Source organism: Halichoerus grypus, chromosome 3 (genome assembly GCF_964656455.1).
Source record: "Halichoerus grypus chromosome 3, mHalGry1.hap1.1, whole genome shotgun sequence".
Taxonomy (NCBI): domain Eukaryota; kingdom Metazoa; phylum Chordata; class Mammalia; order Carnivora; family Phocidae; genus Halichoerus; species Halichoerus grypus.
Window position 1 is genome coordinate 16,261,619 of NC_135714.1, and position 19,960 is coordinate 16,281,578.

General features: G+C 39.4%; 1 protein-coding gene across 4 annotated transcripts in view; it reads right to left on the reverse strand.

Annotated features, from left to right (window-relative positions):
- KCNIP4 (potassium voltage-gated channel interacting protein 4) overlaps positions 1–19,960 on the reverse strand; it is a 1,107,245-nt gene that overhangs the window by 25,790 nt on the left and 1,061,495 nt on the right. For all 4 annotated transcript variants that reach the window (XM_078068446.1, XM_078068444.1, XM_078068445.1 and 1 more), the window contains 2 exons: positions 8,368–8,437; positions 260–330 (listed from right to left, as the gene is read on the reverse strand). In XM_078068446.1, the coding sequence (XP_077924572.1) occupies positions 260–330; positions 8,368–8,437 (141 nt within the window). The remainder of the gene's footprint in view (positions 1–259; positions 331–8,367; positions 8,438–19,960) is intronic.

The following is a 19,960-nucleotide window of genomic DNA, read 5'->3' on the forward strand; positions in this document are numbered from 1 at the left end:
AAACTCTAGAGATGTGCTGTACAGCATTGTACCTGTAGTCAACAATATTGTAATATACACTTACAATTTTGTTAAGAAGGTAGATCTAATGCTCAGTGTTCCACAATAATAGCAACAGTGATAATAATAAAGAAAAAAGTCTCAGAAAGAAAAAAAATGTTATTAAACCACCCAAACTCAGATTTTCCCTATAAATAGACTAAATTTCTTGCAATGTGTCTAAAGTCAAATCATATATAAAAAAAAGTCTATGACTTACCTCAAAACTCACAGCTCCATTGTGGTCCGTATCAAACGCATTAAACAGAAAATGCGCGTATGTTGTCGAGTCTGAAATGTTGAAAAGGGAATATCATTAAGGCAGCATTTCAATACCCTACTGAAGACTGGCATAGCATGCCCAAGCCTCCTTCTAGTTAGGAAAACTTACTCCGTCTCCTCTACTTGTGCTTTCTTCCTGGCTGTGCACCTTTGTTCAGTAGAGGATTATAATTTGAGATTCATGAGAGTGAGCTCCTCACACAGAGGCCATTGATGATACACATTCTCTGTAAGGTTGTTGCTAGAAATGCTCTGAGCATCTGGGAGTCTTGGGTGATGTTCCTGGCACTGAGATGAGTAATGGTACCATAGATGAGTGTGAGGATGAAGTGAGATGCATCTGGAAATTGTTTAGTGCTTGGCAGGGGCTATCTTTACAAGTAAAATAATAAAAATACTAAGAGTGCGGGATGCCTGGGTGGCTCAGTCATTTGGGCATCTGACTTGATTTCCACTCGGGTGGTGATCTCAGGGTCATGGGATCAAGTACCCAGGTGTGCTCAGCGCTCATCGGGGAGTCTGCTTGAGATTCTGTCTCCCTCTCCCTCTGCCCCTCCCCTGCTCTCTCTCTCTCTCTCAAATAAATAAATTAATTAAAAACAATACTAATAGTGAGACACACATGACACTTTTAGTGTTGTGATTATGAGGTTGTTCATCATTTTTACAACTCAGATAAAGATAGGGACTCAGAGAGGTTAGGAAACTTGCCCAAAGTCACACAATTAGTAAAGAGGGATGAAACTGAGTCCTTCTGACTGGAAAACTAGGCTAGCCCACAGCCAGTGAAGTGGTCTGATGAACTGAGGACAGGGGTCACTTGGGAAGTTTCTGTGGCCATGCTAGGAGTGTGGGGTCCTGAGGGTCCCTGGGCCTTGGGTGGGATTCGCGGTTCTGGGTAACCCTGGGCAGTTTGGGACGGGGCTCATTCTCCAGCACCTTGCAATGCCGCCTGATAACCCCGGAGTATATCTGAGATCCAACACATCCACTGAGCTTGCTTCTAGGGGGTTTTCCCATTTTTCCTCTTTTACTTTTTCTCTGTTGTCTCCCTTCATCTCTGAGCTTTCTGCTTTTTCATGTTAAAAGTATATTTTTTCTTGCTATTTTCTTTTCTTAGTGCAGTTTTCATTTTTCAGTGCTTCTGTGCTTGACCTTGATCAAATTTACTTGATTATTTTAGATGTTTCATCTCATGGTTTTAGCTTTTTACCTTAACCTTTTTTATATTAGAAAAAAAAAAAAATGTAACCTTTTAGCTCATTGGCTCCAGCCTTTTATCTTCTGTTTAAAATCTCATCTATTTCTATTTTATAACTTTTAACCTTTATTTTTTATTGGGATTGAACAAAATTTCTTACTCATCTTTTACTTTATAAATTGCTTTTTAAAGGCTGTCAAGAAACTAAGTCATAGTAGCAGTAGGAGAGAATCGCCCTTCCCAAATAAGGGAGGTCAGAGGTCATAGAAATTTCCCTCCCAGCTCTCAAGCACCCATGGCCCACTTATGGATGGTTTTTCCTGAATGCTTCACCCAGTGGTAAATGTTATTGAAGGCCATATATTTTACAAGGTAGACTGTACACTCAATTTCTCAAAATGATTGTGGCATTGTCTTTTACCTCTTACCTTTAAATACGATTTATGAAACCACTTATTTTTATTTATTTATTTATTTTTTTTTTAAAGATTTTATTTATTTATTTGACAGAGAGAGACACAGCGAGAGAGGGAACACAGGCAGGGAGAATGGGAGGGAGAGAAGCAGGCCTCCCGCTGAGCAGGGAGCCCGATGCGTGGCCCGATCCCAGGACCCCGGGATCATGACCAGAGCCGAAGGCAGACGCTTAACGACTGAGCCACCCAGGCGCCCCGACTGAGCCACCCAGGCGCCTGAAACCACTTGTTTTTAAACATAGGAATTATTAACACTGTTCTCTATGAACTAATCAGGGACCACAATTGGGTCTAAACAATATGTCTTATAATTGTATCTAGAGTGAATGTCCACACAGTATTGATGAGTTGCAGAAAGAAATCCTTTTAAATATGGGTTATTACCAGGGATTTGATTATAAACAATTTAGTGCCATTCTTGGGAAGTTCCATTATAGAGTTGTCAAGAATTGGCAGCCTTTTTTTATTCACATAGTTGTTTTGCTCTCAACAGTGCTGTTACACAGACTTCTTGAACTATTTAGTGCCCTGTGGTGATAGGAATTGACAGATGGTATGTTAAACTTACTTTCCAAGGGAGAAAAAAAGAGATTTTGCATATTTTACAATGAGCTTCATTAAGCAGATCTCTTGGTATCCTATTTGAAAATCAGTGTACATGCCTTTACCTTAGCAAGCAGGACTCAACATGAATAATGGCTCAGAACAAACAATGTTGGCAATTTTTTTTTTAAATTAAAAAAATAAACTAACATGAACATACAGTAATTAGCTTTCTTCTTAAATGGGGTCACTCTAAGCTTGACACATGGGACAGACACTCTCAGGGTTTGCCCTGATGTGGTATAGAGGACTCCTTGTTCCTATAAACGTACCTTGACAATTCCCCTGGAAGTTAAACCTGTTTTCCAGCCCAGATATACTGTGTGGACAGCAGTTGTTACTAGTGTAGTGAAATTGGACTGCCTGGGTTTGAACTTCAGCTCTCCCAAACATCAACTGCATGGCTTTGGGAAAGTTGTTTAACCTCTCTGGGACTCAGTTTCCTCATCTACAAAATAATAACACCAGTATGTACTTTGTAGGGTCATCCTAAAAAGATTAAATGAGATACTAATATGCAAAGTGCTTAGAACAGTCCTAAGCACATATTAAATTTAAATTCAATAAATATTATCTATTATAATTATTGTTTCACAGACAACCACCTTAAAGAAATGTGAGTAAAATTTTTACAGATATAATACATTTCCACCTGAAAAAGTTCCTGTGGTTTTTTTGTTTTTGTTTTGTTTTTTGTGAAATCTCTATTGTGTGTCTAGGTGACTGGAGTTCTTCCTGCTCTATAAAGACCAGTAGAATTGTATCATGAAGGGTTATTGTGGCTTCTGCTGGAGTATGGATTTTTTGGACAGGCATCTGGAGACTGTGAAAGTTTCTGAAGAAGGGGAGTGATGTTCTGAGCTTTGATTGGATGAGAGGAAGGAGCTAAGGCACTGGAAGTATCTGGCTGGGCACAGAGGTAGATACATGAATAAAAGGGAAACTGTCCACAAAAGCATCTATGGTCAGGTCTCATCTGATGGTTGTTCTTTTTAGATACTCAGTACATATTGACTTACACAATGAATAACTGGCATCCTGGATTCTAGATTTCAGTACAGTTGGGGGCTCAAAGATAGAACATTGATCTCTCTTCTCTCCACATTACCCGAAAGTCTTCTCTGACCACGTTTCCTTACACATAGCAAAAACAGTTCCTGAGTTTGATATGCTGAGATTGCCTCAGTTTCTTACAATCTTACTTGTGAAGTAGAAAATTAAATGTGGAAATTTTGTGGTTGGGGGACAAAATTTATGGATGCTTAGGACAGGAAGGGATCTTAGATACCATTTAGTTGTTTATCTACATTTAACAAAGGTGGAAAACAGTTGCATGTAAATTCAGTGACTTAACTAAGATTACCTAGTTGGTTAATGATAGAGCTGGTCATGAAATCAAGACATTCCAACATCAGCTCCTAGAAATAAAGGATATGTAGAGTAGAAAGAAAACAGGAATTTTTGTTCTACATTTTATAGATGATATGAAAGTATTGCTCCACAATTTACAGAGGAACAACCTGAGGCCCACAGCAATACGCCATTTGAGTCACCTGCCTTGGTGGTCTTACAGTCTCACAAACCCAGGACTCAACTTAGTCCAATGACTTTAACCCAATTATTTCCAACCCCCATCGATAATACCAACTAACCCCTTGATTGAAAAAGCTATCAATGCACATAAATTTCAGAGAATTTGAACAAATACACTTGATTATCATGATCCAGGTCTGTGGATTGAAATCAATCTGGCTGATTTTTTTCTTCCTACTACAAATCCCTACTCCCACTTGAATTCAAGCCCAAGGTACAGAATTAGTTTAATGCATTTGAATATACAATTCAAAAACTGTTGCTACGGGAAGGCAGGTTCGTATACATGAATAATAGTTTCTGTTTGATAAGGCCTCTATAAATCATCCTGAAAATCCTTAGAAATATTGTTCTAGGACAAGAAGTATATTCCGTGGGTGGTGTTATTAAAAAATCTTTATGCCCTTGACCCCGTCCAAGTGCCTCAAGTGCCTTGCACACAGTGACAGCTCAATAGGTGTTTGTTGACTTAGAGTCTTCTGGCTGGAGCTAATTCTTCTGTTCCTTCCGCAGCTAGTAGGTGCCTGGCACAGGCAAAGTAAGTGCAGAATCCCTACAACATGAGCAGGAGGAGCCCAGGAAACTGCAATTTTCACAAGCTTTAAAAATGCTCAGTGAACTTAAGAGTGTCCATGCTAAAGCTTCCGCTGTACATGGCGTTGAAAAAGTATTGCTGTAACGATATCAGGAAGGGCACCAACCAGCCATTCATTTCCTCTCAGCATACTTTATCCCTCACAAACCAGAAGCTTCTGCTCACTCCATTTGTGCTGCCATCCAGAACATCAAACAGGTTGTGCTTGGTAAACCATCTGGCTAAGCAGTAGAGAAAACTAAGAGCCTGACAATACAAATTGCACGAAGTTCTGTAGAGAAGACAAAGTCTTTTCCTAGAGGAATTGGTGAGATGTGGTGATTTATGGACCCATCATTGTTCGTGCTCATAATGAGAAACCTGTTGCTTTCAGATCTAGATAAATGACTCCATAGAAGTGTGAGGATGGCCATGACATGAATTTGCCTCTCATTGGAGATTGTGTTCTTCCTCAGGACATTTCCCCCCTTTCTAGCAGCACAGCAAGATACAATTTGCATGTGTGATATTAATTTTTTATTATTTTATTTTATTTTATTTTTTTATTTCCAAAAATGTTTTATTGGAGTATGGTTTTGAATATGAGTTTTTTTTTGTTTTGATATAATTTTTTTAAATTGTAAGTCATCGTTCTTTAAAATATGTCATTTCCTTCAGTAGTGCCTGGTACTTTTAGATTTATCCATTCAATTAACATGAATAATCAAAGAATTTTTAAGAAAGCAAAAGTGATATTTTTCCCTCAAATCCCATTGGATTTTGCAACAAGAATCATTTGCAAAGGATTGTGCTTAAGTAGATGTTCTCTAATGCCAAAATGTTATTTTTCAAATAAAGATAAATATTTAATGTGAAGCTGTATCCCATTTGTAGCATGTGGTAACTTTCACTTGAGATAATAAAAAAATAACTTAAAGACTTCCATTTGTGCTAGATCTTTGATACTCTTGTTTATCAATATGATGACAGATACTTAGTTATAATGTAAACATGATTTTTCTTCAGAAATGCCATGTTTTTTCAATAATTTAGAAATAGATGAGTTAATCAAATGATATTCCAAATTCTTTATTAAGGCAGACAACGGACCCATTACAATCTGGGCATCAGGCCCTATGACCAATAGCTGTCCTTGGGCTGTTAGTAACGAGATGGGGTAGGGGGGGAATTGTCACCCAAGAGATATCCAAATTCATGTAATAATGGGTCACCTTGCGTTTTCTCAGAATTCTTTTTTTTTTTAAGATTTTATTTATTTATTTGAGAGAGAGAGAGAGAAAGCACATGAGGGGGGGAGGGTCAGAGGGAGAAGCAGACTCCCTGCCGAGCAGGGAGCCCGATGCGGGACTCGATCCCGGGACTCCAGGATCATGACCTGAGCCGAAGGCAGTCGCTTAACCAACTGAGCCACCCAGGCACCCTCTCAGAATTCTAATTTAATTCTTTTTAAAGTTTTAGAGTTTAAACTTTTTAAAGTTTAAAGAATTTAATTCTTTAAAAAAATTGTTTTTAATTTAATTCCTTTTAAAGGTCATCATGAATGAAAATGTCTATTTTGGCAATTCATGCACAGAATTGTCTTCAACCGGCTGAAATATCTAAAACCAAATGGATTAAAAACCAAAAGAGAAGCTAATTTTTGTCTGAAACTAATATTTAAGTGTTGTATACTTTCAAAATGCCTTTTGCAGATATTATTCCATTGTACTGTCCCAACCACCATGCGGTTTCGTGTCACTCGTTCATTCCTGCTTTCGCTCATTTATACAGTGCGGTCGAGTCCAACTGCTCAGTGACTTTTCCACCACCTGTGAGCACAGCAATGAGCAACACACAAAACCCTTCGGTCCCTGGAAGAAGACATTCCAGTGAGGAAAGAGACGATAAACAACAACAAAAAGAGATAAAATATGTATTATTAGGTGCTCTTGAGTGCTAAAGAGAAACATAAAGCTGGCATGGGGACAGCCGAAGGGGTTGGAGCTTAATATAGGGTGGCCTGGGAAAGCCTTGCTGAGAAAGTGGCATCTGAATAGGAGCAAAGGTGGTGGGCTATTGAGATGGTTATTTGGGAGAACAAGAACCCCAGGCAGAGGGAAGAACAGGTTCAAAGGCCCTAAGCAGCAGCCTGAATGGTGTGCCTGAAGAATTACAAGGAGGTGGCTGTGGCTGGAACATAGGGAGCCAAAGGGGGAGGAGGGTGGGGGAAGGAGGAGACAGAGAGGGACCAGGAGACCAGGGATCGCAGCTTACAGGTCACTCTACAGGTGTGGCTTAGACTCTGATGGAATAGAACGTTCTGAGTAGAGCAGGGACAGGAGCTGGCTTATACCGAACAAGATTATTCTGGCTCCTGTTGAGAAGAAACCACGCTGGGGGAGCAGGGAAGGGTCAGAATCAAAGACTAGTTTAGAAACTATTGCAGTTACTTTGGAGGGAAAGGATGGGGGCTCCTTGAAGCGGGAAGCAGTCAAAAAGGATGACAAGGAAACAGTGAGCTTCTCTGCATCTTGGTTTCCACATTTATTAAAAGGGGAGAGTCACAGCTAGGATAGTTGGGAGGCGAGGGGGTACTGCGTGCCTGGGCTGGGCACATATTTGATGCCTCAGGAGTGGCCGCTACTACAGCTCAGGTCAGTTTGTCTGGATGCCTTCTTTTTTATGTCCACCCTGTCCTTTAGCTGGTCTAGTTGTGTCTGCATAGTACTCTCGTTAATGCTATGATTTAAACCCCTATCTTCACACTTAACGCCTTATTTTGACATTGCCCATCTGCAGCACTAAACTGGAACATTCTTTTGGGCAGGTACCACATCTTCTTCCTCTTTCATTATCAGCACCTAACACATAGCTGGGCACACAGGAGACTGTGTTTGAGCTGGGCCTCTTGTTGAATGAAAGAGAACCTATAAGGTCCAGGGACAAATAGATACCTTCGCTCATCTCTAAAAGGTATGTGTTATCATTATGCTTTCTTTGTTTCCTTTCCAGTTAAATTAATATTTAGAGTGGTATTAACTTTCTCAGATGGGGGGGGAGGGGTGATAGCAAGAGGTCCTAAAAGAGAAAGAGCAGAAAGAACACTAGGTGAGGCTCTAGCAAAATCTAGGTTCTAAGCCATTATCTGCCACTTGGTGGATGCATGACCGTGTGCTAACCATTTAACTTCTCTAAAGCCCAGATTTCACATCTGAAAATTGACAATAATTATATTTGTCCTGATTTGAGAGTAGGGAGAATCAAATGATACCTACAGTGCACGCTAAAGAGCTTTATGGCATATCCTGGACCAAGCCATCATTGTCCAAAGGTGCTGTGCGTTTGAGAGCCACAGTATGAGATACACAGTAATACTGCTTTTTGTATTCAGCTGAAGGAGAAATCCTGGCTATCTGACAATTTGTAAGGAGCTCACTTTTATGATATGTTGGAAATTATATGCACTTGCATGCTGTGTATTAATTCTTTTACATAGCGATTAAAAATGTAGAATCATGCCATAAAAGATTAAGCCAAATTCAAGATTGCAAGCATAATTCTAATGGACAGTACGGTAACAAGTCCACATTTGCACTTACCTCCCTGTGGAAAGAACTGTGAGTAAATCTCTTTGAAGGTTTCTTCATTAACAACACCACTGGGACATTCCTAAAGAAAGTGGTAGAGAAGCAATATGAGCAAAGTGTTCATAAAACTGATTTTTTGCACATTTTGAAACAGAACTGTCTACTGCGCAAAGCTGTACCAAGGAAAGGGAACAATCCATCCATTTTTCAAAGAGAATAAAAGCACACAATAAACTCTTCTTTGTTCCAGTTCTCACAGAATGAAAACAAAATTACAGATGTAAAAATCTTTGCATATTATAAATATTAAAGCTGGGCTGACACATGAAAAAACACACTGTCGCTTTTAAGAACACAAATGTTTATTATCAACAAAGTAAGAGGAAATTACGTTGTTTTTCATATAGCAATGGTATTGCAAGATGCTTATGATGTGCTCTTTGCTGGATATTGGTGCCATGTTCCTCTGGCGATTTGCTGGACCCACATTATCTTTAGTTCAGTGAGAAAATGGTGTGCTCCACCTGGGAGTGGCCCAAGCAGGAATAGCTACTAATTTCTGTTCCCAGTGTGTTCAGGAGTGCATAACAGCATGGTTTGTGACAAGTGACCTTGAGTGAGATAGGACCGCAAGATCTTTTTAACTTCTGGAGTGGAGGGTCTGAAAAGAAAGAGGCCTGAACGTAAAGAATTCCCATTTTTGTTCCATGGCTGGAGTTACTTTTTAAGACTGATGGATACTGACCTTGGGAACTCCACTAATGTTGGACCACTGACCTGGTGGGACAGAGGGCAAGGCTACCCGCCCCAGAGTGGATTGGGCATTTTCTACAAAAGGAACTGAAATCTAAAATTTTAGAAGAGGTCTGTCTTGGTGCTGAAAAGGAGGACTAAGTAAGAGAATTGTAGACAAAGATGAGATCAAAACTTCCTCCACTCTCTGGAATTAAAGAATGTTCTGGTCAGGAGTCTGAGGTGAAGAGACTAACAATCACGTAACAATCCAACGTCAAGTCACATGTGGGATGTTAATTGTACGTTGACTGTGGGGAGGTGATAAGCTCTGTCCAGTCTTTTTGAGTGGCTCCTCATGAACAGACAGACCCACCTTACCTGAAATCCCCTGCCTTAGGTGTCATGGTACTCCCATGCTGCCTGGCTCTCCCCAGAATTCACTGGGGAACATCAGGGGTGTGCCAACTTCCCTGCCCTGAGACACAAATATTCTGTGTACTTGAAATTTGACACTGTTCCTGGGATCTTAAAAAAATCATTTGATGTGGTGTTAAAGCTTCTCTTAACCCTTAAAATCATTGCCCCCTCATGAATAAACTTGATTTATTAACTTGATCTTTCTTTATTCCAATGAGCCAGTTACTCACAATTATAAGGTACCTTACATGAGAAGTTTTCTATTTTCTCACTCATTGGTTTGAAAGGTAGGACCTTTGATATATGAACACAATTTAAAATAATGGCTTCCATGTGAACTTGTGTTTACAGAGCTTGTCAATGTATATTTCTCCCATTTGATCATTATAATTGACCTATGACTGAGGGGGTCTACATTCACTGAGGCAGAACTGGAAGTTCTGTGGTCACGTTCTGGCCAGTGGGGGGAGCTGGAATGTGGGCTTGAGACTCTCCAGATCACCTCAAGGTTTGGGATTAGATGACCTTTGTAAAAATAATGACTCCAAAGACCTAAGAGGATTGGAGCAAAGAAAAGGCAATCAAAAACAAATGAGAAGAAAAGCAAGCAAGCAAACTATTACAGTTAATTTTATGTGTCAACTTGTCTGGGCCATGATGGCCAAGTATTTGGTCAAATATTTTGGATATTTCTGTGAGGGAATTTTCTTATTTATTTATTTATTTATTTATTAAAGAGTGAGAGAGAGAGAAACAGCATGGAAGGGGAGAGGGTCAGAGGGAGAAGCAGATTGCCCGCTGAGCTGGGAGCCCGATGTGGGACTTGATCCCAGGACTCCAGGATCATGACCTGAGCTGAAGGCAGTCGCTTAACCAACTGAGCCACCCAGGTGCCCTGTAAGGGAATTTTCGATGAGATTTACATTTAAATCAACAACATTTGAGTAAAGTTGATTGTTCTCCATAATTTGGGTGGACCTCATCTAATCAGCTGAAGATCTAAATAGAAGAAAAGTTAATCTCTCCTGAACAAAAGGGAATCCCACAGCATACTACCTTCTGACCTTATTTGCAACACTGGCTTTTCTTGGTCCTATGGCAGATGGTCTTTGGACTCGAACTACAACTTTTTCCTGAGTCTCCGCTTGTCTGCCTCGCCCATCAGATTTTGAACTGGCTAAACCTCCACAATCATGTAAGCCAATTACTTAAAATAAATCTGTTTCTATATAGAGATACGTCTACTGGTTCAGTTTCTCTAGAGAATCCTAAGATATAAATGAATAAACAACCACCAGCTATAACCTCAAAAGGAAAAAAAGATGGCATGTACTAGCTAATCACTCAAAAGTTTTGACTACATGACTCTTAGTTGACAGCAACAGAACCAAATTCAAGAGCAAATAAGCACTTTGTAGTGAGCCTCTGACACATGGAAATGGTGATTTATTGGCTATTTAACTCTGAGCCATCTGCTTGGGATAGTAAGAAGAGAACAATTAGATGACTCTGCCATCAGGTGTGAAAGGTCAAGCTGGAAACCTACCTGGGAGGTAAAATGAATCTTGCAAGAGGTGAAGATGGGAAATAAAGGGACATCTGCCCTCAACAAACTTGTCAGCTGCCATTGATCTCCAGCCATGTTTGATAGATACATCTTATAATGTGAAATGAAATTTAGAAATTGTCTCAGATGTGTTTATATTCAATCACATGTCTGTGTCAGGCAAAAACCTCTCTGCCATCTCGAAGCTCCTGGCCAAGTTTTAGGGTGGTCAGTCTTACCAGGTGAAATTGTCTTTATCCATCTTGCATTCATTACATAAATTTACATCTTTAACCGATGCATATTGTATGCTTATTTTTCTGGAACTTTTCAAGAAAGTGGGGCAGCAGCAATAAACCCATCAAAGGTCTTGCCCTCATGGGGCCTACATCCAAATAGAAGAAAGTTCAAAAATAAGTCAAAAGAGATAAAAGTCCAGAGAGTGATGATCTTTTGTTTATTCTAAAGAGTTCTTATGGAAAAGCAATGCATTTTACTACCTTCAGGTGAGAAAAATGAACCAAATTCTATAAGACTCTAGAGATTTATGAAATGGTACAAATGATCTATTATCTAACTTTTCCCTCACCTCTTTTATGGAATAGTAACTCCACCTCTCCATCAAGAATGGATTTGATTAGGCTGTGTGTGTATATATATATAATATATATATATTATATATATTAGGCTGATTATAGCTATATTAGGTTAACTCTTGCTGTAGTAAGGAGTAGCAAACAAGCCCCCAAATATATAACAAGTTTAAAAGAATGTAGTGTATTTCTTGCTCATCTAACCATCTAACTCAATGGTTCTCCCGAGTCTTAAGGGACTGAGGCTAATGAAAACTTGGCCGTCATAGTGGGGCTTCTAAAGTCTCCATGATGGTCTCAAATCCAGAAGGAGAAAAGGACCCTTGAGGAGTGTCCATGGGAGGTGTCTATGGGCCAGGTCTTGAAGTGCAAAGTGCTACACATAATTTCCACTCTCATTTTGTTGGTTAGAAATCATTTAATACATCCACCCTAAACAAAGAGAGCAGTCTTGTTGCCCAGGAAGAAGACCAGACTGCGGATTTGGTGAATGGTTAGCAGTGTCTGTCTCAGAGGCTTACTTGAAAGATGCTCTATCTTACCGTGTTGAGGCATCTTATTATTTTTTTAACTCAACAATACATCCTGAACATTTCAATTCTCATAATGACATGAGAATTATGTGCCCAGTGAATTTAACATATTGTTGGCTATTGAGGGCATTTCAGCATTAGGGGACTACATAGGAATAAAGATGTAAATAACAGTCCAGCACATACAGCTGATCGCACCTAGGGTTCTTTTTTTATGACCAACCCAGAAGAAGAATCATAAGACCTAAAGGTTTAAGCAGTCATAAGGTTCTTCACATGCACGATTGCACTGCTTTCCAGAAAGGTTGCACCGGTCTGTACCCCTGCCACATGTTTTTGAGAAAGCTTCGCATCTAGATAGGCTACTGGCCAGAATCACATGGGGATTTGACATGTACCAAATCCCAAAAACAAACAGCAATAATTTGCTTCCCTCATTCTGAAAGTTACCAGAGAGCATCGAGGCATTTGCACAGATCCCTCCAAGGGATAAAGTGATGTGTTTGTTTTCATGCAGACAAGGATGCTTTGAGGGCAATCTGTTGGACCACGTTACCACCGTCACAGCTGTTTACCGAGTGTGTATTCAAGGCCTTCTTACATGAAGTGTTTCTTTTAACATTTTCACTAACCCTGAAAGGTGGTGATTCTTTAGAGATGAGGAAAGTGATGGTTGAGAATTTAAAACTAAGAAACTTGTTGGAATCACAGTATTTCACAGAGCCACCCATTTGCTTGTTCTTTCAACAAATACTTATTTAGTACCTTCTATGCATCAGGCACTGTTCTAGGCATTGAGGACACAGGACTGAGTTTAAAAGATTCCAGTTTGCTCTTATGGAATTTAAAGTTTAAAGTTTAGTGGAATCAAACTCATACTTCCCTGACCTTTAATTGCAATGTCTTGCTTTCTGGATTATTATTCCTTTTTCTTTTTTCTATTAGGACTGAAGGAGTGGTCTTCTGGTGATCCATCCGTGAAAATACTTCCTTTGGGAAGACAGGCAGTGTTTGTTTCCTCCCAGAGCCATCTGTCATGGTTGTGTTGAAGACAGCCACATGTGAAAGGAAGCCATTCAATCAAAACCGGGGACACTGATTACAACTATACACACATGCATGCACATGTATAGTGAAAGTGTACTTGTGAGATTTGTGGAAAACGTTGTTAGCTTCTTTTTTTTGGAGAAATTATTGCCTTTAGTCCAGGAAGGGCCTGCACATGTCTTCCTCCTCACCATGTACAATTTACTCTAATTGTGAATGGCTTGACACTAAAGTGCTTTGGAAAAAGTTCCAGTTTTTAAGACAGGTTAAATGAACTACTTCATCAAATGTCAAGGAGTTGGAGTTTCCTGGCACTCTGCTGGCTGCCACATTAATCTGCTCTGACCAGCGAGTTTCCTTTATTGCTTCTTAAACCCTTCACTATGATATGATCAGGACGCAATAAATGTAGAATGAGATTTTCTTAGCACATAACTGCCATACATTTGTCAGGTAGTGAAGACACTTGCCTTGCGGGGCCTTACAGATGCATTCCCTGGTGATCCTTCTCAGTTCTCTTGTATAGGGCCATGATGCATGTGAGTGCCAAAATCCATTGTAAATGTACAGTGACTATTTTGCTACTGCTAATATCAATACTAATGAAGTAGTGCTTTTTATGACAATTAACACAAGGATGATGATAATGGTGATCATGAGAAGGACTGTGATGATAGGCAAATACATGAGCACTTTCTATGTTCCAAGCACTGTCTTACATGCCTTACATGGATTATCTCCCATGAATGGATAGATGCTAGGATTACCTCCATTTTTCAGATGAGCAAGCAGCCTGAGAGAGAAACTGACCATTAGAAAGTGGCAGAGAGTCATCTCTTGATCAGAATCAGGAAACTTGAAAGTTTAAGCAACTTTGGAGAAAACCTCGTTCAATGGCTTCATTTTAAAGGTGAAGAGATTGAGGCTGAGCTTGTGGGAAGTGCCCCTTAGCCCCACGGTGGGCTGCTGAGCCTTACCTTGTGTCTGGGTTTCTCAAGGTCTAAGCTGATGCATGGACTTCCGAAACCCCTTCATGTCCAAACAATAGCTGGCATGTTCTGCCTGGCAGTATTAGAATAATCTAGTGAAATGCTTCTGCTTCTGGGCTCTGGACTTAAGTAGAACTGGACTGAACCCTTGCTCTGCCACTTCAAAGCTGTATAGCTTCAGACAAATGGTTTAATCTGAGTCTCAATGTTCTCTCCTGTAGCATGGGGATAGCTATTGACATCAGAGGGCTGTTACAAGAATCAATAAGATAATGTATGTTATGTGATTATCTTAACCCCCCTCTTTGCATATCCTATTTGCTCATTAATTGGAGTTGTTAGTACAGTAGTAATAATCTCAAATCTGGTAAGCAGAAATCCATTATACAGAGTTACTATAGCATCATTGCAGCAATACCAGAGTTAAATGGTATTCATCAAAGCAGTTGAACCTACAATAGTGTAGGTCTGCTATAATGCAATGAGCCCATAAAGCAGATATGAGTTATGCTTCCTCCTCTAACACTATAAGTTGAATGAACTCTCTAATATCATCTCAGTATACCCTCAAAGGCAGGGGAATACTGCAATTATAAATGACAGCTGAGAAGAATAATGGTCACCATATTGGAAGTAAATGTTAGTAGAAACCCAGCAAACTTTTATTCATTAATTTAAAGGAAAGCTTTCCCTAGTAATGCTTACATGAGTACATTAGAAATACAGCAGTCCAGGGGTGCCTGGATGCCTCATGTGGTTAAGTGTCTGACTCTTGGTTTTGTCTCAGGTCATGATCTCAGAGTCATGGGACTGAGCTCAGTGATGGGCTCTGTGCTCAGCAGGGATTCTGCTTGAGATTCTCTCCTTCTGCCCCTCCCTCCCACAACTTGCATGCACTCTTTTTCTCTCTAAAAAAAAAAAAAAAAGAAAAGAAATACAATACAACAGTCCATGACAAGTGTTGGGAAAGTATCTCCGAAAGAAATCCATGCAGGTATAGGAAATTGCTAAAGAAATTATTTTCTGAGGTGCATCATGAGTCCTTACACGTTTACCTCACAAGAAAGCCTTTCAGTATTTCCTTGAAAGTTGTCAGAACTCTGGTAGAATGCTCTAGCAATGGTTGCAGTGATATGCAAATCAGATTTCTTTTCTCAGTGATATTTGTCCACTCCACTGGCTGCAATCTCCTCTTCCCATAAATCATCCTGCTCTGGTGTATGTCATCTCCTCAGGTTCAGGACTTTTATTAAACATTTCGACATACCTCTTCAAGAATCCAAAGGAAGAAGTATGGTACAAAAATATCATGAGAAAAAACTAAAACTAAATGGCCTTGTGAAAGAAATAGTTCCATGGTGACCCTTTTATGATGTCTATGATGTCATATTTTTTAAGCATCCATGTATTTCATCCACTCTTACGTCCACTCCTGTTGCTAAGGAGAGTATACATGATGGTGGTTGTGAGGTGCTTACACTGCAAATCCCAGGTTTCTATCAACAGAAATGTCATGCCATCCATGTTTTGCCCAATGCCTGTTCTTTCAGTTGTTCTCCCTGACAAAGGAAGTAGACTGATACGTGTTTGAGAAGTAGCACAAGCAGATTGTGGACAGAACTACCAAAGAGAACACAAAGGCTGGACACCAGACACTCAGATCAGAGAAAAGAAAGAGGAAGACTCACATCCCTACCCAAATAAGGTGAGCATCCATTCATTCCTCTGGCAAGAAGAAGGTGGCAGGTAAGTTGGCACTTCTTAGAAGAAGTTACCTTCTTAAGCACTACAATTGTTAGTGACCATACTTACAATGAGCTGTGTGCAAGTTCATAAGCAGAGACCAGAAAGCATCCTGGACACTTAGAAGAATGTGGGGCGTTAACTCATCAGCTACACCAAAAGGAAACAGCTGAAGCAGACAAGGCAGGGAAAACAGGATTTCATGTGTGGTAGACTTCAGGGCTATTTATCATAAACGTATAAATAAGAGGATTAGCCCTTCAGTTTTCAGAGCATAAAAGTTGATCACTAAGAACTAGAAGCTGTTTTAAATTTCTGTTCTTTTTTTAAAATTTAAATTCAATTAATTAACATATAGTGTATTATTAGTTTCAGAGGTAGAGGTCAGTGATTCATCAGTCTTATATAATACCCAGTACTCATTACATCACGTGCCATCCTTAATGTCCATCACCCAGTTACCCCATCCCCACACCTCCCTCCCCTCCAGCAACCCTCATGTATACCACATGGACTCTATCCAATTATTATAGTTAAGATTCTGGTGTCTGCAGTGTCCCCAAATCAGATAAGAAGTCTCTTCACAGAGGATTCTTTAACAAGTGTATTTTTGTCTGGTTGTATTATTTGCTACGGATATATCATAACATTTGGGAAATATCGGCTTTTGTTTTCTTAATTTTCAAGATATGAGCATATCAAGCTGAGTTATAATTTCATAGCCAAGACAACTTTTTATCCTTTGAGTTTTTCTTTCAGATTTTCAATTCATTAGTTGATTAAATTGTTAAAACAGCCCACCACCTCCAGTAGGGATGACTTTCACAGACAGATAGAGTGAACTCACTGATACAATAAAAATGAAGGATGGAGTGTTTCATTTTTAGAGACCTGCAAGTGGAAAGCATGACTGGCTTTATATATTATTCCACCCTGCTTAATACCTAATCCAATTGGGAAAGCATAGGTTCTTCTAAATTAAATTCTACTCCCCACTTCCCTCGCTTGGAACGGGGTTGCTCAGAAAAGTCACTCTCTTAGTAGCATGAAAATTTAAACACGGCCTGCATTTCACAATTATGGGAGAATTTCTGAAAGTTTAAATGGTGCTATGCCATGACTTGTACTGCTAATATCCCCAGATTCGGTATGTGGATTTCTCTGTTCCTCTTAGACTTGGTAAATACTCTGTAGGCAGGGACTGATCTTTATAGAGCCCAACAGTGTTTAGAACAGAGAGTATTACAAATGTTTATCTGAAACGGATAAATGCTCAACCAGCTCTTAGCTTTTTTTTTTTTTTTTTTTAAGTAGGCTCTACACCCAACATGGGGCTTAAACTCACAACCTTGAGACCAAGAGTCACATGCTCTACCAACTGAGCCAGCCAGGTACCCCTTCAACCTGCTCTTAGCTTTTAAGAAATTAGAAAATAGGGGCACCTGGGTGGTTCAGTTGGTTAAGCGTCTGCCCTTCGGCTCAGGTCATGATCCCAGCATCCTGGGATTGAGCCCAGCATCAGGCTCCATGCTCAGCAGGGAGCCTGCTTCTCCTTTTCCCTCTGCCTGCATGTCTGCCTACTTGTGGTCTCTCTCTCTCTGTCAAATAAATAAATAAAATCTTAAAAAAAAAAAGAAATTAAAAAATAAATTTGCTCTGGCTGCTTCTTTGAAAAACTTGTGGGCAAATTTTTGAAATGCCATACACTCCGAAATACTTTTTTCTCTGTAATTTGCTGTTCTTCTCTACTTAATTGTGCTGAGGAACACTTTTGATGACTTGTGTTGTATTTTTTAAAAAGATTTATTTATTTATTTGGGAGGGGAAGGGGCAGAGACAGAGAGGGAGAGAGGGAGAATCTCCAGCAGACTCCCCACTGAGTATGGAGCCTGAAGCAAGACTCAATCTCAGGACCCTGAGATCAAGAGCCTGAGATCATGACCTGAGTAGAAACCAAGAATCTGACACTCAACCGACTGAGCCACCCAGGAGCCCCAGATGCCTTGTGTTGTATTATTCAAAGTCCCAGTTTTCTCTTATATATATATCTCTGTCCCTAACCACCACTAAAGACCATTAAATGGTTATGAAGAATTTTTGAGGTCAAAATCTTGGTTCCACCCCCTACCCTCATCACTGTTTATCACAAACATGTTCATAGAAATTAAGAGGAAACCACCAGGGTCAGAAAAAAACATTTCTTATTTCAATAAAAATTTTAAAATCTTTACTGTATTCAACAATTGGGCTGTAAAAAGCTCATTTAAATAAGAGGACTGGCCCTTTAGTTTTCAGAGCATAAAAGCTGATCACTAAGAACTAGAACTGGTTATAAATTTCTGTTCTTTTCTTTTTTTAATTTAAATTCAATTAACTAACATACAGTGTATTATTAGTTTCAGAGGTAGAGTTCAATGATTCATCAGTTGCATGTAACACCCAGTGCTCATTACATCACATGCCCTCCTTAATGCCCATCACCCAGTTATGCCATCTCCCCATCCACCTCCCCTCCAGCAACCCTCAGTTCGTTTCCTATAGTTAAGAGTCTCTTATGGTTTGTCTCCCTCTCTAATTTCCTCTTGTTTTATTTTTCCTCCCTTCCCGTTTGATCCTCTGTTTTGTTTCTTAAATTCCACATATGAGTGAGATCATATGATAATTGTCTTTCTCTGATTGACTTATTTCACTTAGCACAATACCCTCTAGTTCCACCCATGTCATTGCAAATGGCAAGATTTCATTCTTTTTGATGGCTGAGTAATATTTCATTATATATGTATACCATATCTTCTTTATCCATTCATCTGTTGATGGACATCTGGGCTCTTTCCATAGTTTGGCTATTGTGGACATTGCTGCTATGAACATTGGGGTGCAGGTGCCCTTTCAGATCACTACATTTGTATCTTTGGGGTAAATACCTAGTAGTGTAATTGTTGGGTTAAATTTCTATTCTAATGTCATTTATTTTCTTCCAGTCTAAGTTTCCTCACCTGTAAAATGGCCTCTAAGAAACACTGACATCACATGTAAAAAACAATAGAAAATTAAAATAGTGTATGAAAAAGAAAAACTTTAAAAACTGGATACAACCAACATGATGGGTCTATTTTGCTGCTTCCAAAATTTGCATTAAGAAACTTCTGCATTCTCTAATACACTCTTTGGGCTAAATATAGATTTTATATCGAAAAAAAATTGGAGAAAGACTTCCCCTCCCTAATATTGGAAAAGACACAAGTGCTGGGTGATAATCAAGATTCAGTTCAGTTGTTTGAGTGTGAGGGTACAGGCACATCCTGAGCCCAGTGAGGTTCCCCAGTCACCCAGGGTGATGGAGAAATCCCAGGCACAAGGCAAATTTTCTCTGCACCTCAAACTCTCTTTTCCAACTCTAAGGAAGAGGGAAATTACATGAGATTTACAGCCAAAAAAAAAAAGAAAGAAAAGAAAAAAAATCTCAAGTTCCAGCTCTACTAACAAAGAAATCATTGAAATGTCCAGCCTCTGAGTCTCAGTCTATAAAATGTAGAAAGTAATAGAATTTTACAGTGAGGAAATGATAACTCATCTACAATATGTATATAAAGATCCTAGCACTATTCTAGAAACTCTACAAATGTTGGATGTCTTTTAATATTCTCAAGTCACTTATCACTTATGCTGATTTTGCAGAATGAAGTTGCCCAAATTCTGTAGGAAAAGCCTTTCTGGGATCAGGCCCAAGTCCTAAACCTTTATTAAAATGCATGTAGTTATTTGATTTAAAGAGTCTTCAGAAAAAGATTTCTCCAACTTTATGCAAAGAGAGGGTTTATTTGGTCAAAACTCATTTTGTCAATTACAATAGAGTTAAGTTTTTCAGGTATCCAAAACCATTGGGGGTGGGGGGAAAGACAACAGTGACTGAAGAAAAGTCCCATATATTAGTTCTATTGTTGCACAAAAAAGTGCTCAAAACTTAGTGACTTAAGACAACACAAGTTTATTATCTCAGTT